Source organism: Cyprinodon tularosa, unplaced genomic scaffold, assembly GCF_016077235.1.
Source record: "Cyprinodon tularosa strain WSP-4 unplaced genomic scaffold, ASM1607723v1 ctg73, whole genome shotgun sequence".
Classification (NCBI taxonomy): Eukaryota; Metazoa; Chordata; class Actinopteri; order Cyprinodontiformes; family Cyprinodontidae; genus Cyprinodon; species Cyprinodon tularosa.
The window spans coordinates 1,024,770-1,048,704 of NW_024039485.1; the positions used below are offsets into that span (position 1 = coordinate 1,024,770).

General features: G+C 39.6%; 2 protein-coding genes across 3 annotated transcripts in view; one reads left to right on the forward strand and one right to left on the reverse strand.

The window, feature by feature from the left end:
* Positions 1-1,530: 1,530 nt before the first annotated feature.
* On the forward strand, positions 1,531-7,035 carry cpvl (carboxypeptidase vitellogenic like). Its single transcript, XM_038269523.1, has 13 exons — positions 1,531-1,690; positions 1,841-2,022; positions 2,115-2,236; positions 4,225-4,339; positions 4,426-4,484; positions 4,600-4,679; positions 4,772-4,838; positions 5,333-5,455; positions 5,575-5,706; positions 5,845-5,943; positions 6,177-6,350; positions 6,439-6,621; positions 6,705-7,035. Exons 1-13 carry the CDS (start codon positions 1,686-1,688, stop codon positions 6,801-6,803), a joined length of 1,440 nt encoding a protein of 479 aa, XP_038125451.1. The 5' UTR covers positions 1,531-1,685; the 3' UTR covers positions 6,804-7,035.
* A 6,767-nt stretch (positions 7,036-13,802) lies between these two features.
* The window catches only part of creb5b (cAMP responsive element binding protein 5b), a 49,750-nt gene continuing 39,617 nt past the window's right edge, over positions 13,803-23,935 (reverse strand). For both annotated transcript variants that reach the window (XM_038269522.1, XM_038269521.1), the window contains exons 8-11: positions 17,087-17,410; positions 15,634-15,861; positions 14,816-14,924; positions 13,803-13,960 (exon numbers count right to left, since the gene is read on the reverse strand). In XM_038269522.1, the coding sequence (XP_038125450.1) occupies positions 13,803-13,960; positions 14,816-14,924; positions 15,634-15,861; positions 17,087-17,410 (819 nt within the window). The remainder of the gene's footprint in view (positions 13,961-14,815; positions 14,925-15,633; positions 15,862-17,086; positions 17,411-23,935) is intronic.

Below are 23,935 nucleotides of genomic sequence, written 5' to 3' on the forward strand. Positions count from 1 at the left end.
ATGTCTTTAAATACACATGAACATGAATTCAACAAAAATGGAGGCAGAAGATGTCTTTCAGTCATCAATGTACACATTCAGCGACACACAGGAGCTCTTTCAAGCTGGCACCATTTCATTCACAACACCTGTCCCATCAACCAGGAATCAGAAACACTTTAACAGCGCTGCCAACTTTTTACCAAACCTTGGGGTGAGATTTTGAAATAGTCTGGACAGGTTTAGATGTTTAGATGAGGACAAGTGCACTATTGGTTGGAGGTTTTCAGAGGATTTAACTGAAGCAAAGTTGCAAAATGTGCAATTTTTATACCACAGTAAATGTTACTGAGTAACAATAAGTGGTCTGCAGTTATGTGGAACATTTTTCACACAATATACATTATTTTCTACATTCTGGTGATTTTTAAGGAATTGAAGAACAGCAGAATGGGCAGCACTAAAATACTTGCATCTTAAATATACTTTAAACGAAGAATTTCACAGATTTGATTATTAACTATTCTCTGCAGTTCAATTAAATTAAACAATGGGGAACTAATAAGTTATGACTGGATTACTGGCACTAATACAGGAACCAGGGCAATCAAAACCTATGCAAACTTCACTGTGTATAAATATTTTCTAATAGGCTAAAGATTAAAAAGCTTTATTCATTATGTTATTAGTTTTTCTTACAATTGACAAAACAGCTAAACAATTCAGACCTTCTAGGAGGCTGTAGATTTTATAAAAGCTCGCCATGACAGGAGACGGCACTTCTCTGGATGTTTCATTTGGAAGGTGTGATGGAAATTAAGTTTTTAAACATATTCAATGGACCAAAATAAACCTGGCTAGTCCTTGTGTGTTAACACTAAGGTTGTATTGAAAATCACCATGGTATTTTTATACATGAATAAGTGGAATGGAGTTGAGTTTTAATGTCTGTCATTTTTTAGTGTGAGAAATTGGGAACGTGGAGTGAGAGTGTGTGAAGACACCGAGATGGGTGAGTGTCACCCAATGGGTGAGAGTTGACAGCCCTGCTTTAATAATCCCAGGGCAAAAATACTTTCATTACATGACTCCATATGTAATAAAGTGACTATAGGACCAGTTTGACACTATTTCATACCATATATATAATTAGGGGGTCCCTGCTCCATCATGCCATTGGGTGTCCTTGGCCTGGAAAACGTTGAAGACCCCTGGTTTAGGTCAATGTTACTAAATTTTCTATATTTTATGAAACAAAGTAATTGGACTAGATGAACTGTGATATGCCTCCTCTGATAAATTAATTCATAAAAAATTAGGCCTCTAGGCTGTTACTTAAACTGAAATGTGGAATTAATGAGGTCCATAAATTTTTTTTAAGCACATAATATGAAGGTAATTTTTAAAATTTTTAAAATTGCCTTCATAACTAACAAAAAAGCAACCAAATATTTAGTGAGATCAATTTCCCTTTCAGCCTCAGTCCATTCATTAAGGCTGCTATGTTTCCTGCGAGACATTGCTCAGGGTTCCGTCAAGACTCTCAGAACAACCACGTGGTTCATGGCGCTCATGTGACCTCCAATCCAGTCACGTGACTCCGGTTCACTGCGATGATCTGTTTAATACCACAGAGAGAGGTCACTGGCGCTTTTCCCCTCTCTGAAGCTTGAAACCTGCTTCGTTTCCATAGAAACCACAGGATAATGAGGTGAGTGGTGGTCTGTCTCTCCTTTAGCCCACAGCGGGATGTTTCTCCTTTTTCTCCGGTTATGAAACCTGACTCAGTGCGGTGTTTGAGGCTCACACATAAATCCCGGATGGTCTGTAGGTCTGATGTGAAACCTGTCCCTGATTGCAGGATGCTGAGGGAAACTCTGGCTCTCCTGTTTCTCTGGGCCTGTCTGGACTCTGCAGCAGCCGCTCGAGGCTGCTCGTCGTTTTTCTGCAGGAAATCTCACAGAGTCAGCAGTCTGAATGGAGTGGACCCCGGGGCCCCTCTGTTTATCACTCCTTATCTGGAGAAAGGCGCCATAGATGAAGGTAAAGGAACTTTCTTACACCAGAAAGACTAACTTTTTCAGACACTAACCTTTTTTTTTTTTGAACTGACACACCTTGTTGATTTGGTGCAGCCAGGAAGCTGAGTATTGTTGGAGAAATGCCTGGGGCCAATGTCAAGAGTTACGCTGGATATTTCACAGTCAACAAGACCTACAACAGCAACCTCTTCTTCTGGTTCTTCCCTGCATATATGGTGAGATCCGCCTGTTGTTCTGCAGCAGGCATTCATTGCCTTACCCTCAGCAGATTCAGCGGATCATGCACTTTCTTTTTGAGGAAGTATTCTCAAACAACAGTAACTCTCTCCATTTAATCAGTTTTAGGAATAATTCCTGAAAGGGTGATTAAGCCACTCCAGCAATGCAAAATTAAGCCATTTTAGGAACAAAATATTTCTCTTTTTACATCTATAAATCAGTAACTATGCTTTTTAAGTCACATGCAAACTCCTGACATGCTATAAAACTCGAACCTCAGTTTGCAATTTCAGCAGCTTATTATTTTACCGGAAGTACCTTTCAGTTTGGAGAGACATTTGCATATCTCATTGCCGTCCTGTTAGTTAAAATGTTGATGAAATAAATGCAATACAAAATCTCTGGCTTTTAAAGCTTTAGGTTACATTTGTGATTAGAGGTGAGATATTTGTATGGATCATAAAGAGTGAAAGCCCATTGGGAACTTAGTAGACCCAGGAAGATTAGTGGCCATTTATTTGGCAGCTAATGGTGATCCTAATAAAACTAAACTAAACCCAGAGACCACCTGGTTTCCTTTTACAAAATGCTCATCACTCATCTCTGTTTTTAGTAAGGCAAGGCAAGGCAAATTTATTTGTATAGCACAATTCCGTACAAAGACAATGCAAAGGGCTTTACATTATTAAAATATAGGAAAATAAAACAGAATCAATGCAAGTAGGAAAAAAAATAAACAAATAAAATAAAAAATGCAGAAACAAAGAAGAACATTAAAAACAGTTGGCCTAAAGAAAATAAAAAAAGTTGAACTAAGGATTTTTCAGTTGAACTGTTTAACTAGAAGAGTCGAAGGCAGTCCGAAACAAATGTGTTTTTAGTCTTGATTTAAAGGAACTCAGGCTTTCCGCACTTTTACAGTGCAGATATCCAGGTGTTACTGAACAGATTTTCAGTGAGTTTAAATAAACAAGAATGGGGTTCATGTGCTTGACTTTGTTATTAATCATCACTAATGCAAAGAGGATTACAGTTACACATGCAGCTTTAAATATAAACAGAGGTCCTGTCTTCTATTTAGTTGAAAGTCTCGCATCCTTTGTGCCTGACGTATATGGTGCTTCCAAATTCACAATTCAAACATCAAGCTGTTGATTTAGTTGATTTCTTCTGATTTAGTGAAAGACACTGTTATTCCTGGCTGCAGAAACAGACACACAGCATGATGCTGCCGTCCCCATGCTTGGCAGTTTGAATCTTGTTCTGTGAACTGATGGTCCTGTAAATCTATCTTGGTCTAACATGACTTTAAAACCATTTCTGCAGAAAGCATGTGGGTTGTCTTTGGGTGCAGCTCTGAATTTCCCTCTCTCTGCATGTTCATGTAAAATGTTCCTCGTTGTTGAGGGTAACTATGGTTTTTCCAGTAGTTGCTAGCTCATGGCTGGCTTCAGCCTTTGTTTCTGATCATTCTGGTAAATGTCCATTTGTTTCACGCAGACAGTTTGGGTCTGATGTCTGAAACTAGAATACCAGAGAGAGATCCGGCTAGACGATGTTCCTGAGCCGGTTCAGGATCAGATAAAGTCTCCTCACACCAAGTTTTTGCAAAGCGCTGAGCTTGGTAGGGTGCATGTCATTTATAAACCCTGCATGGACTCTGGTCTTATTTTTCATAATGCATATTTTCTTTTGTTTGCTTTGAAAATTCAAATTCTTTGAAGAAAATTAAATAAAAGACCAGCATCAGTATGAGAATCATGGCTGTTAAAATGTATGGAAACCTAGTGATCGCTATTTCTTCTCCTTTTATTTGTGCAGGAATGGACCTCATTAATTCCACTTTTCTAGTTTCACATCCTATTTTTTTTTTTGCATTTCTTGCTTTAAGAATCAGTTTTAAAAACTTTTTTTTTCTTTTTAAATGTATCTCACCACTAGGTGGTGCTGATTTGTCATTTTCCTCTTCTTCCCTCATTTCCAGGCAGGCCAGGACAAGGCTCCAGTACTGCTCTGGCTGCAAGGTGGACCAGGTGGCACCTCTATGTTCGGCCTCTTTGTGGAACACGGACCCTATGTGGTTTACCAGAACCTGACTGGTAAGAACTGGTCCGGCCCAAAAGAGCGGCACACATTGTAAAGCTCTAACAGTTTTGCTGGAGCTGCAGTCTTTCTCTCTTTGCAGTTGGTTTGAGGGATTACTCCTGGACGAGCAGATACTCAGTTTTGTACATCGATAATCCGGTATTTATTTCCCCATTTCAACTTACAAAAAAAAAAAAAAAAAAATGTAAACATCACTGCAGCCAAACTTCAGCTCAGCATGTATGAAACTTTATGAGGTGTGTTTTGTTTGCAGGTTGGAACAGGTTTCAGCTTCACTAATGATGACAGAGGCTTTGCTAAAAACCAGGATGACGTTGGGAGAGATCTGTACAGGTGTGCGGTCCTGATCCGCCATTGGACATAATTTCTCTGAGATGGTTTTGTTCTATTTGCTTCTAACTTTTGACTCTCTTCATCTTTAATAGTGCTTTAACACAGTTCTTCCAGCTCTTTCCTGAGTATCAGTCCAACGAGTTCTATGCAACTGGGGAGGTACATTTTTTTCCTGTAATATTTGTGCATTTAAACACATAAATTGTTCTTTTTTTTTCTATTTAAAAATAATGACTAGAGAGAGTTCTGACAATATGTAAATAAACTTATCAGATCCTCGGATTTACGAATTTTGAAGTGCAATGTGAACTGTTCTGACTTCAACATGGTGAACAGTTTAAATCTGATCTAGCCTCAAAACTATAAATACTGATTAAAGAATCCATCATCTGTCCACATAACAAAAGGTATGCATGGAGAAGTAATTTGGAGGTTTTAAACATAAGAACAGCACTCTACCTCTCAAGCATGGTGGTGGCAGTGACAGTTTAGCTTCCATTGACCTTAAGACAGCACTGAACAAGCAATGATGATGAACACAGAAGAAACACTGCTCCTGACTGAGTAAAGCAGACTTAGCGTGATAGTCTACATTCTTCTGACTCCAAGTTTATGGAGCATCTTTTTCACTTTGCATTTTCTTATTTCGACAGTCATATGCAGGGAAATATGTCCCTGCAGTTTCCTACTACATCCACAAAAATAATCCCACTGCAAAGGTGAAGATCAACTTCAAGGGCATGGCTATTGGGGATGGACTCTGTGATCCAGAATTGGTGGGTGTCGTGCATCTTTAGATGAACGCTGCATAGATCTATAGATTTCAGATGTAACTGCATAGTGTTGTTGTTATTTTTTTAAATTGTACTCTATTTGTTCTGTGAAACTTTACTAGATGCTTGGTGGTTATGGAGAGTTCCTGTATCAGACAGGAATGATAGATGAGCTCCAGAAGCAGTATGTGGACAAACAGACGGACCTCGGCGTAGAACTTATCCAGCAGCAGAAATGGGTGGAGGCTTTTAAGGTAGAATCCGGATCTGTACTTTGTAATATTGGTCTTTTTGTATTTGCCAGATTTTGATTGGTTTTCAACCATCCGGGAAGATTTGTGCGCTTCTGAAACAACTGTTAGAAATGAAGCATTTTCCTTTTCTGAATTCAGGTTTTTGACTCTTTACTGAATGGCGATGTGGATCCGTATCCCTCCTTTTTCCAGAATGCTACAGGCTGCACCAACTACTTCAACTACATGATGTGTCGGGTATGAAATCAGAGCTGCTCTAGTTTATGCTTTAAAAACAGACTGAGCTTCAGAGATGGGAGTTCTGGAGCCAACAAATAATCTCCATGCCATGTATTTGTTCAATCTGCACAGTGAATATACCTGTGCAGATTGGACTCACCTGGTTCAGTGGTTTGGAAGATCAAATGTATGACATAGATTGGACTTTTTGAGTCCAGATCTCATGTATTACCTTTTTGTGTGTCTGACAGGAGCCTGAAGACCAGGAGTACTTCTCTCAGTTTGTGACTCTGCCTGCTGTGAGGAAGGCCATCCATGTGGGCAACCTTACCTTCCATGATGGCTCTGAGGTGGAGAAGCACCTCCTGCAGGATGTCATGAAGAGCATCAAACCATGGCTGGGCGTTCTGATGGACAACTACAGGGTAATCCCCAGCAGGGACATCGCTTAAAGGAATGATTTCATTTCCTGAAATGAATCGTTCACTAAAAGGCTGTGTGACTGTTGTATAGGTCCTAATCTATAGTGGTCAGCTGGATGTGATCGTAGCTGCTCCTCTGACCGAGAGATTCCTGCCAACTGTAAACTGGAGTGGAGCAGCCGAGTATAAAACAGCCCCTCGCTTCCCCTGGCAGCTCCAGCCCACTGACACCGAGGTGGCGGGCTACGTCAGGCAAGTCGGGGAGTTCTTCCAGGTGAGCGGACGGGCAGGACGAAGGGCACATGCAGACGAGCAGGGATGGTAATTGTTGAATTTTAACCGGTCCATGTTTCCCAGGTCATCATCAGAGGAGGGGGACACATCCTGCCTTATGACCAGCCAGCGAGATCCTTCGATATGATCGACAGATTTTTGTCAACAAGAGGCTGGGTGTAAAAGGAAATTCTTATGGGCTCACGGAACATACTGATTTTAAAGATGGTTGATTGTCACAACAAACAATTTTTTGTGTGTATTTTGTATATTTTATCTGATCCATCAACTCTGAGCTCACTTTTTTTATTTTACACAAATCAGTTTGAAAAGTTTTGTTTTTGTTTGATCAGACTTGAGCTTCTGCAAGATTTTTGTCTGAATAAACCTAAAAATAAAGGTGCTTTAAATAACATGTCTTGATTTTTAGTATAGGATGGTCTTATTCCAATGGGTGTTTATTTTGAAAGGGTACACAAGGGGTCGCTATATTTCAATGGATTGTAACAGCAGAAAAAAATGCAAACAAAAGCAGAAGTTGGTCAGTGAGGGGCTTTTGTTTTGTTTCTAGTTGGTGCTATAAAATATTTATTTTGTTCATTTTGGTTGAAGAATTGCAAACTAAATCTCTCAATAAAGTGTGGGGCATGTGTTTGACAGCTGTTAGAGCTGGATCTGCTTCATCTATGAAGGTTTTGCAGCCTAACTTCTTGTTATATGAAAAAGCGGCGCAAATTTCCTTGGAAATCCAGTGTTAGAAAAGAAATTAAAACAGTGTGCCTGATTCACCACTAGATAAACAATAGCAGGATAAATACAACTACATATTAAAACATGTTTTGTCAGAAAGGCTACACATACATATGGTTGATTTTGATTCTGATTTTTGTTGAGTTCAATCAATGTTTATTGATTCTGTAAAAAATTGAATAGTTTTTTTGTATTATTTGTATTTCTTATTCCTTTTATTCTCATTTTAATCTAAGTTGGGTCCAAAGCCCCCCAAAAAACTTCTGTGTTAAACAGTGAAAGAGTTTTTTCTAAAAAAAAAAAATCTAAACATTTAATATCAAAGGTCATCTACGATTTTGGTCTGCAGATGTTGAAAAAATAGTTGGTGCCCTAACCACACAATGGTCACAGGAATAGTAATATTAAATAAAAATTATATGAAAATGAAAAATTAAAAGTCAGATTTTGCTCTTCAACCATGCTTCAACAACACACTGATTTAAACGAATAAATAAACAGGCCTGGACAAAAATTATGGTACCCTTATTATTTTGTTGAACATTCTTTAGAGGAAGTTGCTGCATTCAAACAATTCCTGTAGCTGTCAATGCAACTTCTGCTTCTCTCAGCAGGTATTTTAGGTCCAATCCTCATGACCCAACTGCTCCAGTGTCTCAGGTTTGAAAGCTTTTCTAGATTGCATGTTTCAGCTCCAAAGATGCTTAACATGATTTAGGTCATAGAAGGCCACTTCAAAATAGTGCAATGTTTCCTTCTTAGCCATTCTTGGGTGTTTTTATTTGTGTGTTTTGGGTCATTACCCTGTTGAAAACCCATAACCTGTGACTGAGACCAAGCTTTCTGACACTGGGCAGTATATTTCTCTCCAGAATCCCTTGATAGCGTTAAGATTTAATTCAACCCTGCAGAGATTCAGGGTCCAATGAAAGGACTGTAGGGAAGGAGAGTGTTCTTTTCTCGATATGCTTCATTTGTCCATCTTTGAACATAGAGCTGATGTCTTGGCCATAAATTCAATCTTTGTCTCATCTGTCCGTACGACATTCTACTAGAAGCTTCGTGGCTTATCAGCATGTAGTTTTGCAAATTCCAGTCTGTCATATTGTCCTCCTTGGTTGTCTCCCATCAAGTCCACTTTAGCTCAAACAATGACTGATAGTGTGATCAGACACTGATGTTCCTTGAGCTTGAAGATCAACTTTAATCCCTTTAGAAGTTTTTATGGGCTCTTTTGTTATCATTCATATTATCCGTCTCTTTGATTTGTCATACATTTTCCTCCTGCTGCCACATTCTGGGGAGGTTGGCTACAGTCCAATGGATCCTAAGATTCTGAATAATTTGTTCAACTGTAGCATCAGGAACATCAAACTGCTTGAAGATGCTCCTATAGCAGGCATGTCGTAAGTGGGCCCTCGATGGCCACTGTCCTGCAGGTTTTAGAGGTGTCACTGCTTCAGCACAGCTGATTTACATTAATAAATGATTAACAGATTTTACTGAATTGCAACCACCAGAATCCGCTGTGTTGAAGCTGAGAAACATTTTAAACCTCCAGCACAGCAACCCTCTAGGACCGAATTTGGACATACATGTTTTATCATCTTTACCTTTAACATGCTTGTCCATAATTTTCTTTCCAATCTCCTGAGACAACCATGTCCTTTGCTTTTTCTTGTCCATATTGAGTGTGGTAAACACCATGTCCACATTAACATATATGTCCACTGACTGATTGCATCCACATCTGTAAGATCCAAATCCTAGATGACAAATGATATTCTGGTAATAAAGGTATAGTCTGCACGATTAAATGTCTTGAGAACAATTAAACAAAAAACATTGATGTACTTATTTTGTTGTGAATAAGAATGAATAGTGTGGCAACCTTAACATCCTTATCCAGTCAGGATCTTTGGTCTTATTTCCTTAAGGCAAACATTCTGCTTAACACACAGTTACTTATTCTTCTCTGAGGTGACATACATAAGAAACAGGAAATAGAATTAGACACATCTTATTTTTTCCCAAAACTACTTGTGCCACTCCATGGGAAGAACACATTGGTTGGAGAACCGAGTCCTATTCATTTTTATTTGCACAATTCCTTTCCAAACTCTTAGGCTTTCAAATTTCCTTTCACTATAGAAGTGCTTTTTTTAGGCCACCTCTATCCGACGACGAACAATTGAACCAGTTCAGGTGTTGGAAGAAAGAAAACTTGACTAAAATAACATCTCTGTTGGGCAATGTCTCCCACCACATGAATAAAACTGTTACAGAACTGCAGACTGCTGCACCTTGGGTGCATAAAGGAGTGCTGTCGCAGATCTTTTCCCCCAATGTCTTTATAATCTTTGCTGATCAAACCCAATAGGTCGTCGACACCCCTGTTGTTAATTACAGTTTTGCAACTAGTGGAAAAATAATACCTTAATTACAAAGTTTGCATTTTTTGCTTCCAGATCACTCTACTTAGCTGCATATTTCATTTAGCCTAAGTACGCTGCTCTTGATAACTGTACCCTTTTTTTAAATGTAAACTTTTCCTTACTTTCTTCTTTCCCCACTGTTAGTCAACAAAGGATTACTCTGCTCTATTATTTTTGCTGCAATGACATAATCAAACTATTGCAAATTCCTGATATACTTGGCATAAATAAGTCTGGTTTGAATGGCAGATACTATTCATCTGTGATAGATTTTAAGGATAAAACAAGTTTAAAATGAAGACCTCTATGCAGGGATGTTCCTATGTTTCTGTGAGTGTACCTTGCGCCCTACATCCATCAGCCAGGATCTGGCATGTGTGCACCGACGTTAACTGCCATGTCATTTCATCAGGCATCTATCAAGCTGTCTAGACATCTTAATAATTAATGAGCATTCTAAACCTTTAAAGCATCTAACTATTTAATGAGCTGTTATTTTTTTTCAAGGGCAAGCATAGTGAACAGTAGTTGATCACATCACATTAACAGGATTACATCCAAACATACACACAAAAAAATCTCGAAAAGAAGCGACTCCACATCACAGAGCTAATTCGAATGTTACAGAACAAGTGCTTTATTTTCATACCGTAATGTAATTGGAATGATATTAAATGTCTGTACAAATGCAAAATAAAACAAAGGCAACGTAATTACAGACACAAACACACACACAAAATGTACAAAGTTATGCAGGCATGAATGGATTCATCAGTTCATTTCATATAAACAAGGTTTCTAAGCGCTGGAATGAGCCTTCACGTTTAGGCGTACAACAAAAGGCAACAAGTGCTATGAAAACATTATTTACAGACGTACCACACATTTCATACTCCCTTCAAAAAGAAAGGTGGTGTCAATACATGTACAGGATTATAGAAATTAATGATATTATGTACAATATTTATAGATTTAAAATAATACAGTCGCAACATCGTTAAGTGATGTTGCACAAGGATATGCACATGTACGCTTCCATCTGACTGTTCTGTTTGCCCAAAGAATTAACAAATGCTTTTCTAGGTAATAAATTTGAATTAAGAGAGTGAAAAAAAGGACATTTCTACACAACTTTAAAGTTTAATGATTCCAGTTAAAGTATTCTGAGGTCACCAAAATATTTTTCACATGCAAAATAAAAAAAAAGATAAGTTCAGACATCAAACTAAAAGTAAGGCAAGCTTTAGGTCAGAGGGGTGGTAAGACAGAGCCCTTTTTTTTTTAAGAGAATTTCTCTCACTCATTATTACTCATACTGAGCTGCACATGCAGGCAACAACGTCGAGAGACTACAAAAAAGCTACATTTTGATAACACCTACAGCACAAGTCAAACGGCCTCACATCCATACCCAAACTTTAGGTCCCCTTGTGATGCAGGCCAGTCATGGCCCCTTCGAGAAAAATGGCAAAACACATCTATGTTTCTCTCGCTGGTGTTTGCAGATGGGAGATCGCTGAGAATTACTCTGACCTTTTAATATGGCTATTCTACCCTCCGACTCCACGGAGGACAAAAGTGCATAGACGACTCTGCGATCGCTCCACCTGTCAGTGGAATGTATCCTACTCCAAAACACAGTGCATTATGGTCTGCATGCAGTTCAGCTGACATTCCTGGTCATTAAGAAGAGGAGAGGAAGAGAAGTTATGGTTAATGTGAGAAGTTTGGAGGTGTGAGAAATAAAAAAAAAACAGAAATAGAAAAGGGGAAACAAGCCTTTAACAAATCTTTTCTTTTTTCTCAGTTAATATATGTCTACTAAGGCTACTGATCTGAAATTAAAACCACATGTCAAAAAAAACCAAACAGTAATGCATATAGAAACAGGAAATAAATATTGAAAAGATGAAGAAAGCTAAAAAAATCCAGAGATATTAACCCCCCCACCCCCCCAGTGATACCTGGATGTCCTTCTTTATGCCACCGGGATTCATAGATGCAGTTTGAAAACTAAACTTCAAAAATATTCAGCAAACACAGCAAGGGCCACAGACAGCCGTTTCTTGCAAAATCTCTGAAAGAGTAGGCGGAAGAAGAAGAAAAAAAAAGAATGCAGAAGAGCCAAAGAGTATATTTAGAATTATCCTGTATGCACTTAATGCACAAGCTCTACTGCGGAAGGAAAAACAGGCTGAAACTCTTGGAGCTTGCAATAAAATACAAATCAATCCAACACTGGGCGAATTTACTTGGGTCAATATAGACTAAACTTAAAGTTTTTAAATATCATTATACTTAAATAAATTGGAGGACAAATGATATTGCACATCATCCCCAAAAACACCACGCAAGTAGAGAGGTTAGGATATCCTATTGGTGTGGGGTTGTTTTTTTCAACCTAGACTCTAGAGAAAGGACTCTACAGTACTGAAGTAGAAATGAAAAAAAATTGATTGAAATGGACACTTTTGAATAGAACCTGAAATTGAAATGGTTTTTTTTTTCCAAGCAAGTAAATAACCCAAAACACAACCAAGGAAACTCTCGTGGTTTTAGAGAAAGAAAGAAAAAAAGCAGTTAGAGTGGCCCGGTACGTCACCTATGAACTGAAGAACAGAGTGCATAGAGAAGGCTCCTGAAAACCTCTAAGAGCTGAAGAGAATTTGTGAAGGTCAACAGGTCACCATGCAACTAGCTTCTCCGATATCAGAGATGTCCTGAAGCTTACTCCATGTGACATTCCACATTATTACAAAAGGTGAAGCATAATTGCATTAAAGTATCATAGATTACATGGGTTGATCCAGACATTTGTCTAAAAAACCTCTGATTTCACCTGTAATAGAGCTGTCTGGGATGCAGAGGAGTTTCTGCCTCATATTTTACAAGGAGAGCTAATCAGAGTAATAGATAAAAAAAAAAGAGTTAAAAAATGTTCAAGGATAAATTGACGAGGAGTTTGAAAAAAGTCTGAGGAACACCATTGCAACTTGGAAAGCATGCAGAGAAAGAAATAGCTAAAGGTTCCCCAAATAAAAAAAAAAAATGCTGACAAAATTCTCCCATTTTCTCATATTATTCTTTTTTCATTAATTTTTCTTCTTTGTTATGCAGAGGAAAGAAGTAAAATGTAAAAAAAACTCTATACAAATAGTCACATGCATTCCCACAATCAGACATAACTCATTTCATTTTGAAATTTCCGAAATTTGAATCCAAACATTCAGAACACACACGCAAAAAAAACAATTAAAATCTTCAATGATTAAAGCTCGAGTTGGTCCTGCTGAGCAGAGGAGTTGATCTTCAACCCCTGAGCTGCCTCATTGGGATCACAGTGTTCAGTTCTGTAGCTGACACGACGTCAAAGGTTTTGGTCACTCTGATCATAATGCGGGTGTACAGTGAGGAAAAAAAACAATCAATACTGCAATGTATTGCTTCCATCAGTTCACATGATATTGTTGCTGTCATGCAGATTATGATAAAGCTCTAAGATTTAAAAGGACAGGGTGAATGCTGACAATCATACCAGCTATAAGAATTTACAAATGTATAGCGCCCGTTTGATATTGATTCTGTGTAAAACACATGCACCTAAGTTCACCCGTGATGCTAAGGTCATAATCTGACTCCTTATTCAGTCTAAAGAGATGTAAGATGTTTCTGGAGAAGGTAATGGGATGCTATTGACTCCTTTCTCTAGTTCTGTAACCACCTTGGTCAGATTTGTACCAAAACAACATAGAAAAACTCCTTAGATTAGCAATAATTTCTCTCTGCCAGTCGCAATAAAAAGCAGACAGAAAAACGAGAAAGATAAAACCAAAGAGCCACAGCGAGTTAACAGAGTTAGTCTATAAAAATATACTGTAGCTACTGTAGCAGCCTCGCGGGCCTTTTGAGTTTTTTTTTTTTTTTTTTCCAAGCATGTGCAGCTGGTAATCCTCAATAAAGCAGAGGTGGAGCTGATAAAAATTGTACTTTCCAGTCACTAATGGATGGGGTTAATGTCTGTGCGGTGATTGGCCTGTCCGTGAACAGTGCTGCCCCCTACAGTCGTGGTGGAGGTGGTGATGGTGTTGTGCTGGATGACCTGCTGCTGCTGGGAGCACGCTGGGGACGGACTGCCCGCCGGACTGCTCTCCGGACCTAAGGACACAGCAGAGACATTATTCAGGATAGACTGATGTGTTATGCGTAGGTTTTTCAAATAAAGATGCTACGATACAAAAATAAACACAAACCATTTTGGTATTATTTGTAAAGAAAAAGCTATTTATTGGTAGGAAAAATACTTTTTTTAATGTACAGTTTTTTTTTAAATACATGTACGATTTCAAAATAATCAACAACAACAAAAAAAAAAAATGAGGATAACATAAATACAGTTAAGTGTATGCAAACATGTTGATGAATTTTAGACACACATTGAAGATGACATCTGCACACAGGCTAGACTCATCGATGAAACTCATTTCTGCCCTGTCTGGGATGCGGCTTTTCGTTTGCATAAAAGAGCCATTCAGAGCATTGGGGATGTGAGCGTTATTTTCCTCTGCTAGCACAGGGAGGTGCCTCATTTACATGGAAACATCACTTGAGTCCGTATCACAGGGTGGACCTCTGATGTCATGCGAAGCTGAGCTGAAGCGCAGTCAGAAAAGTCACAACGATTGTGGTCATTGGTAAGGTTTAGCCAATTTGAAGACTGTGAGGGCTTTCTCACGCCGACTCCCTGTGCACAGAGCGGCTGTCAGACGGAAAAATTAGTCTCTAAGGAGATTTAGACGACCAACTCCCAGTCCAGGCCGGCTACCAGAGCATGCAACACCCCGGTGCGAAAGAAAGAGTCCTGCTGGGAGCATTGAAGCTGGATACCAGCATATGAGAGCAAAGCGTCCCGGCAGACATATTAGCGATATGTCTGCAGGTGAAGGTGTAGTTTTGGTCAGATTCCCAAATGTGTGCATGGGGTCATCTGTGTTTATGCTTGGCGCTACTCACTGAGGTAACCTTGGGACTCTTTCTGCATAGTGGTGATGGGGCAATCCTTGTGTGTGAGCAGAAGCTGTTTGAGTTGGGTCACCTCGTTCTTTAGCATAGTCACTTCATTCTGAAAAACAAGACAGCTTGTATTAGTGGTGGGAATCCTGAAACAAATAAATTAATTCATTATAATTAGAGAGCCTTGCAAAAACAGCCTATACATATTTGATAGACCACTACAAATCTTTATAAACAGATACAAATAGATCTACAAGAAGATGGATGGAGACGACTAGAAGTTTAGTCTTGGGGGAAACAGAATTGGATGAAAGTTTCGCTTCTAGAAGGTCATCAACCCAGATCTTATATCCATTTTTGATGCGATAGAAAGACCTCAGCTTGGCTTATAAATGTCTATTTTTCAAAGATACTCCCCATCTAATCTAAGCTATACTTATTTTGTAAAAACAAAATAAGCAGACCTCTTTAGATATACCATCAATAGATCTACAGCTATAATTGGTTTTACAAGGTGGTTCTACTTATCTACATGTAAAATTTCAGGTTTCCGTGAGACAAATGTATGTTAAACATGTCAAGTTTTTAAACTTCTGCTTCATTTGTATGCACTGATTTGTTTTGGTCTATAAAATAAAATAATAATAATATAGAATAATGATAGTAGAATGTAATGAAATGTGTTGCTGTACTGTAGAAAAATTTGGTAAACTTAAATAATTTTGCAAAATACTGTAAAAATGATTGTCTGGTTGGACTTTATACGGCTTACAGTCTCACACTGAGGCCTGAATTCATTCAGAGCTTTATCTTCATACCTGAAGCTGCATGTTGGTCTGAGTGAGCTCTTCAGCTTTCTTCTCCAAGGACATCACCCACACTTTCCTCTTCTGTCTGCATCTCGTCGCAGCTGCTCTGTTTCGTTCAAGAAACTTTCGTCGTCGCTCGTCCGGATCCTCGTCCACTACCCGTCTGCGGCGCCCGCCGCTGGGTGGGGGGGACTGCAACGTCTGCGTGGGCTGCATCTGCTGGGTTGCAGGTGACATCTGAAACACGCAGTACATAAGACGGTCATTATTGGGATCTCTGGGATGATACAATGTCTGTCTGCATGTGTACCGCTTTCAGGAATTTGGAAAACAGCCCGTCAGCTGTCTGCCATCGCCGCAGCGCCGGCCCTCAAAGCGGCTTGTGTGTAAACATCTATACATTATCTCCTGCTTGTTTTTTAATGCCTAGCACCTTGCCCAAAAACAACATCTGTTTGCAAAACGTGCCTCGGGGGCTGGGCTGCATGCGTCAGACGTGAAAGACTGAGTGGGTGACTGGGTCGATTCACCAGAGTTGCCCACCTTGTTAAAGAGGTGTCAGGAGGCAGTTTTCCAACGCCCACTTCCACTCAGACTAACACCAACAGACACGGTTAAAAAGGCCCGTTTCTAAAGCCGTACATGCTCTGACAGATCTTGACGTCTACTTGGCAAAGTCAAGTGTTTTCAGTCTTCAGATCATTACCATTTTTATGGAGGACCATGGAGAACACAAGCTGCTTTAACGGCAGCTGTGCACACAGACAGGGTTGTTTTAATGCCTTAATGGAACATCTGGAACATACAATGAGTCGCATTTTTTTTCTAGTGTCCTTCATCCCAAATGATTGGCATTGCAAATAGCGACGACGATGCGAGGAGAAAGTCATATGCTGTGACCATCTCTTTGAGATGAAACCTAACGGCTTCCAGGATCCACATGATTGAATGCAGCCCACCGTCAGCACTAGCATTCATTAAACTCCTTTTGCACCTGAAACTCTCATGCGCCCCCACATCTGGAGTTTGTTGGTGCAGGATGATGTGAGGCAAAGTTTCCTTAAAGACAGTCATGAGCATCTTTTATGACTTCCTCTCTTAGCCATGCCCTAATGACAGGCATCAAGCTCTGACCTGTGGCTGACCAACCACAGGAGAAAACCTTTTTTTTTTTTTTTTTTTTGAGAAGCAAGCCAGGAAACTAGTTGGCAGTGATGAAGCAAAGAGGGGAAAATGGGTTTGTCCACAAACCTTCTTATTTTAAGCATCATTTCAGCAATGCTTGAGCATTAAACCACTAATAACTTCTTCCAAATCTACACAAAGGGCTACTGAATCACTGCCCTCTTTTAGTCAGTTACTTCTCACTGTGTGGGAGATTTAATGTCTAGTATATTTTAATGTGTTATTAAACATGCGGCTTTGCCTTGGAGCTCCTTCCCTGGGAACTGGCTTTGTGTACCTGTGAGGCGGAGTGCATAGGATGGTGCGGTGAGGTCTGGTGTGGGTGCCCAGGCAGGAGGTGTGGGTTGTGGGAGTTGTGATGAGGGTTGTGTCCCTGCGGGTGGTGGTGGCCACCCTGGCCGTGGCCCTGGCTGTGGTGGTGGTGTCCGTGGTGCTGGTACGTGTGGGGAGGGGCTTGCAGGTGCTGGTGTGGGTGCGAATGCATGTGATGATGGTTGCCCTGCTCCTGCCGCGTTGACATCATCTCCATCATGTGGCCCATGGAGTTCATGTTGCCGTTGGGGATGGAACCAGGGTGGTGGGAAAGGGCAGCTTTCAGCCTCTGCGTAAACAAAACAAATGCATAAGACAAAACTTATTTTCTTTGTCTGCAATGCAGTTAACTCTGATCCTTTCATAACTTTTTCCTTCTTTCTGGTGTTTACATGTATTGTGCACTGATACGTAGTTTCCCTATGGAAACTCCGGCTTCCTCCCACAGTCCACAAACATGACTATCAGAGGCGTGAGTGTGCAAGGTTGTTTGCTCTGTGTCGGTCTGTAAATTATCCAGGCTGTACCTCTAGATTGGTGGATGTATGTGATACCTTGAAAATAGAAACAATAGAATACCTTTATTGTCCCACTGGTGGGAAATGTGGGAGTGACAGCAGCAGAACAAGTAGACAAATGAAAGCTTAAAGATACCACAAGACTAAATGATATGAAAAACAGCATCAGTTTAAGAGTTAGACTATACAACAACAAAAGAGAAAAATAACAACTGGGAAAGAAATAAAAGTGGCTATTACTAAAATGTTACAGTCAGATAAAGATGAGAAACTTTCAAGTTAAAAGACAGAGAAATGAAAAGCTGGATTAGAGAAAGGAAAAGAAAACCAAGGTAATGAGCATAATATATATATATATATATATATATATATATATATATATATATATATATATATATATATATATATATATATAAACATCTTTCAAAGCAGCTAAAGAACAGTCAAAATATCTATTAATCTGTGCAGACAGGGAATCTATGCACAAAATCACATAACAACCTGATTAAAGACGAATAAAAGTCTGCTTGTAAACACTATTGGAAGTAGCAGAGATTTTAAACTATAAATCATAATAAACTATAAATAGAAACTGTATTTACCTCATGCAAAGAATACAATTTTTTTATAAATTATTTTACAAACAGCGTTTTTCATGAAAATGTAAAATGCGCATTCAATAATAGTCTTTTACCTTCTGTGGAGCATAGCTGAAACCGATTCCGATTGCATGCAAATCAACTGCAAACATCAACTCTTAGTGAGACTTTGCTAAAGATTTTTAGTTGGGTTTCACACTAGGCTTGGACATGGAATTTGTAAAACATGAATATGCTTCAGAGCTAAACCCATCTACAGTCATCCAGGAGGGAGCTACAGAAGGATTTTTTTTAATCCATCCTCTCATCAATTCTGACCTGCTCCCTAAAGAAGAAAATCCCTGAGCATTGTGCTGCCACCACCGAGTTTGAGATTTCATGCAGAGATAAGATTATCATCACACATAATGATTAGAATATCAGCCACATAGATCAAATCAGGCTCATTCCATGATGTTCCTTACATGAAGTGCGGAACACTTTGCGGAACAGAGCGGACGTACAGGTGAATTCAAACCAAACCATTTTCATTTTGTGATGATGAATTGAACAGTAAAATGCTCAAAGCTTGGGATACTGTTTTTAAAACCTACTAAGGTTTATGTATAAAAGGATTTGGAGTGGCGTGAGACCCTTTTCCGAGCACTGTATATTTGTGAATTTTCATTGTGCTGATTAAGAGGTAGAGCATTTGCTGAAGATGACAAGACAAGTGGCTTCATAAATCCAATGAGGAGAACAAATCAAAACCACTTAGCCTGTCCTCGGTCTCTCCTTCACTCCTGTCATTCCTGCTCTGCACCTTTCCCCACTGTCATCACGCCAATCCTTCCTTTTCATATTCCTAATAGCCTATTTTTCATGTGTGGCTGCGAGTCTGGATGGCGGAGAGATGAACCTGCTGGTGAGGTGTGAATGTCAGACTGTTGACCCAGCCAGAGGAAGGTTTGTTGCTCTAACTCGGAGGTCTTCTTAGCCCTTGCTGAGTCTGTGTCTTTGAGCTGTCTATGAGCGAGACCAGAGGGAGACGCACTAAAGGTGCAGTTGTGTTCCACATGTTTGCCAAACGCCCGTCTCCTCTGCTCTGTTTTTCTTGGCATGGTATGAAGAAAAGCACAGACGCAGACATAAAAAAAAGTGACCTGTGTGGATTTTAAGCTTTTAAACTCTGATATTAACATTTATAATGTTGTGTGTATACCATTTCCTAATCACAATGCCCCAAAACACATTCCTCCCATGGCTACTGTTAAAAATTCCTCTTTTTAAACTCATTCCCAGTGCGACAATTTCTCTCCCAGTTCCCTTCCCCCTACCAACCAGCTGCTGTTACTGAGTCCATGCTTAGTGCAAGGCTTCATATTTTTTAACAACCTTCACATTCATGATTCCCATTGGGAATGGCATCCAGCTGGTCCCGCTCACGATGCTGAGACATGACCGTGGCAAAAGCCTCAGCTCGCTCACACCGTCTTAAGGGCACAAACCTTTTTTACAGGCAGAGTTGTTGTTTTTTTAAGACAAAGAAGATTACATCTGCTAGATTGTTTTAGATTTTACTACTATAATTACTTTAGTTCTTCTTACCTTGTTTTCCATGCAGAGGGTGATACACAGGATTGCACATGAAACCTGCACAGGGAAATTATGACCTTGTAGAGCCTGTTTCAGCTAACTATAGTTTCTGTTTGGCATACCAGAAGATTTCACACATTGTGACAGGAGTTTCTTTTCTGCAGCTTTATCTTTTGCACATTACAAGTGTTAATTTCAAACAGGGCTAGCACAGAGTTGACAAATCCAATCTTCTCTTCATTATCACACTTAGTGAAACACCGTCAATGCCGCCACATGAGAATTAAGAGCCAGGGTCCTTCTTTTTTTGTAACCAGTGAGATAGTTGTTAACATACCACAGAAGCTAAACTAACTCATAGTGGGATGTCCACAGGCCCTGCAGCTCAGTGGGTAATTCAAGGGGTTTGTATTTCTTCCCACTAACAGTTCACTGCATGAAAAGTGGGATTTTCGTCAATATACGGCACTGTAGATTGTCGTGGAACTTCAGGTTAGCGGCAGTTTACGGCAATTTGCAGGCTTCGTCAAAAACTCCCGTAAATTGTCAGAAATTGACGTGGAATTTCTTAGGCAGTGTTCCCCCCATGCCTCCCCCCCATGGAATTCTAGGGGAGGCTTTAACATGTAAATGAACATGCTGTGAGCTATACAAATGCAAACCAGGGTTGCAGGGGGGGTTTTACCCCAAGTGACATCTTTCTGAGGAAGAAAATCTCTGATACAAAGAGATCAGGCTTAGTATAGCCTCTCAAATTTTAGCTTGAATTGATTTATTTAATTAAAGTATAGAGACCAAAACAGATCTTTAGCCGACAGAGCAATACATTTAGAGCAGTAATTATTTTTAAAAAAATTTGCATTTAAGATAAAAAATAAAATGTTGTCTGTCAATATGCTCAATTCACAATTACTTAAGTGGAAAAGTTTCAAGAAATGAGTCTGAGATGATTCACTTTATAACATGGCGCATTATCCTGTTGGAAGTAGCCATCAGAAGATTGGTACACTGTGGTCATAAGGTCCGGCCAGGTCAAGATCCGCAATTGCAATTGCACCAAACAGGAAAAAGAACATCGACAAATTCCGGTTCGTCAAATTAAAATATAGCAGCAACAGATCGGTGACTAGAAATTATAGCACAATTCTTATATATATATATATATAAAAAAAAAAAAACTAACACCGTTTATTTAAATGATTGGATCCAAACTATTGGTTATTCACCAACGAGGAAGCAGATTTCTCATCTCCATCAAAATATTTATTTTATACCGAGGGACTTAAACTTTAATGAAATCCATTCAAAAGAAACTTCTTATTACAGGAATGAAAAGAGATGCTGAGTTTGGAAGTAGTGAACAAGTTCATTAAAAAAAAGCAGTTTTGAATTATCCTTATCCCCGTTACAAAAATCTACAAATATATATATATATATTTGGGCAGAAACTGAACATATGCTGGATGATGGTGGGATTTTTTTAATATGTCATATTAAATTAAGCGCTCACAGGGTTCATACAGGAATGAGTGACTCTAATTTAATGCTATTTAAATGCTATTAGAAATGATTTTAATACCATCAACAAGAATCATGTACACAAGTTATTAGTGTACATGAAATATGAAGGAGCTGTAAGCAGAGCTCCATGACTCCTGTATGTATGTAAACACACACACACACACACATATATACGTATATATATATCCTCTAGCTTTTTCTCCGCCTGGAGCGATATAATATATCTGACGAAATTGTTTTTATAAGCATTTTTTATTAAAGAATTATAAATACTTCGATAAACATATTTAAATAATTTTAGTGCCAATTAAGGCCTTGATTTAAAAAAAAGAAAAAAAAAGAATGATTTTTTAATTATTTTTATTGATCCGCGGAAACTCTGGTTCATCTCGCGCATGCTCTGTACGATCTCCAAGAAACTTAGAGCAGCGGGGTCTGGATCCACAGTGGAGGATGCTGCTTTGCTATGTGCAGGCGGTCTGGAGCGTCTGGATTTCGGGGTAAAACTCCTCTTGGACGCGATGGCGACTCTGCATCGAACAAGACGAACTCAAAGAAGAGATGCTAGCGGTAAATATATGTTCGATTACTGCCTGCTAAGCTAAAAGCAGCCTAGCCTAAGCTACCGGCTAATAGCAGCCTAGCTATTAGCCTATCTAGCCTAGCCTTGCAAGAACAAGCTTTATTAAAGTGTATTTTTTGTGATTACAGGAAGCAGTATGCCGTCTTAACAACTCGGAGACTAATTGCAGGCGCTATGAACCGGAGCAAGGGTAAGATTTAAAGAATATGCTTTCATTCTGCGGTAAAAGGCAATGGATACGGATAGATACCGATCATAGCTTTACATTTTGTTTTCACAGACTACTGTCGCCTCACAATGAGGCGGTGACCTCCTATTTGCTCGGAGCCATAATCAGCAAGTCCAGATTTGCACGATGTTGATAAAGACGACATTGTGTGTAAGTGACTTGTTTTAATGTTTTCTCCTTCCTTGTTACTGTGACTTGCGTTTGATTTTTTATTCATACCACTCTCATTTAATTGTTTTCCAGCTGCCTGTAAGACGTATTTTCAGACGGTACGCAGGAGCTTCAGATATAGGCTGCCAGCCAACACGCTGCGTGCAGAGGCTATCTGCTCGGAGTCGGGCCAGAAGAAAGAGGGTAAGACTTTATTTGGTGACTATTTTTCAGGTGCATTAATAGATGTGTTGTGTCCATACGCAGTGCGCTGATTCATTGTTTTTTTTTTCAGCTGCTGAAAGCGAGGCAGAGTGTGCTAGCAGATGAGGAAGTGGAACTCTGGAAGTCCGCCTTCCTCAGCGGTGTCTCTGGATGGATTGTACGGTCGCCGCCATTTCGTAGGCCGGATCTCACTGAACTCTGTGTTAAGCTGCAGTCCCGGTTAGAAGCGATGCCGAAGAACAGGGCCACGCACAGTAGGCGTCTGCACATCGGACCTGCCTCGGAGGGAATGCTGCCAGTTACCTCCAACCCCGAGGAAGCAAACGGACCCTTCACGGACTTTTAATTTTTAGAAACGCATGTGTTTGGATACGCGTTGTATATAGTTGTGTGTGTTTCAATAAAGCTCTTTCTTTGCATAAACAGCTTCCTGCAAATGTTCATTTCCTGTATAAATTCATTCATGTCCTTGATGGTAGCCTAATAATTGTGTAGTAGTGTAGGATAACATAAATACACACCATATGAATGAATAAATATATGAATGAATAAATATATATATATATATGAATAAATATATATATGTAAATATATATATATGCCAACCAATCACGAGCGACTTTACTTGTTTAAAAAGAAGTGGTTCCGTCCAATACTCAGTAAGAAAATTAAAGCCTGGCGTGGCCACGTGTGGTTTTGCTGCCAATCACGAGCGATTTCATTTGTTTGAGAATAGTGGTTTCAGCCAATACTGAGAAGGTTATTCAAGCCAGACCTGGCCAGCCGCGCGGGTTTGCTGCATTCATATGCTAATTAGGGCCATTAGTACAGCTGATCGCTCTCCACATACGTCACGGTACGTTTTCGACAATTTGTGGCACGACAAACGCGGACAAGCACGGGTTGCAAATTGTCGGAAACTGACGAAAATCAGGCAGATCTGCGGGAGTTTACGGGGGTTTACGGGGACGAAAATCTCACTTTTCATGCAGTGGTTCTTCCCACAGCCCTCACGTCTTCACAGTGAACAGCAATACCAAATATGACGTGTAACACAGAGCAAGATGCTATCCAGCTTTAAAAAAACGTTAAAAGTGTTACAGATCTGTGTGATCGAAGATGTTTTTACAGGTTGGACTAAAAACACCTTTGCATCAGCTTTCTGCTGGCCAGTATGCACCAGAGGGGAAATTAGCTCCTGTTGTTAAAAAGAAAACCAGTCATGTTTAAACAGACAGTGTCCTCACAGATATATTAGGAAGAATATTGCTCAGGCAGGAGCAAAGGAGGAAGGTGAAATGCAACAACAGGAGTGAAAGAGAGCAGAGGTGAGGAAGGATTAGGTGGGTTCCTCTGTCTGTTCCTTAAACACAATCACCCCAGGACAATGGGTTGCTCACTTATCAGTGACTCT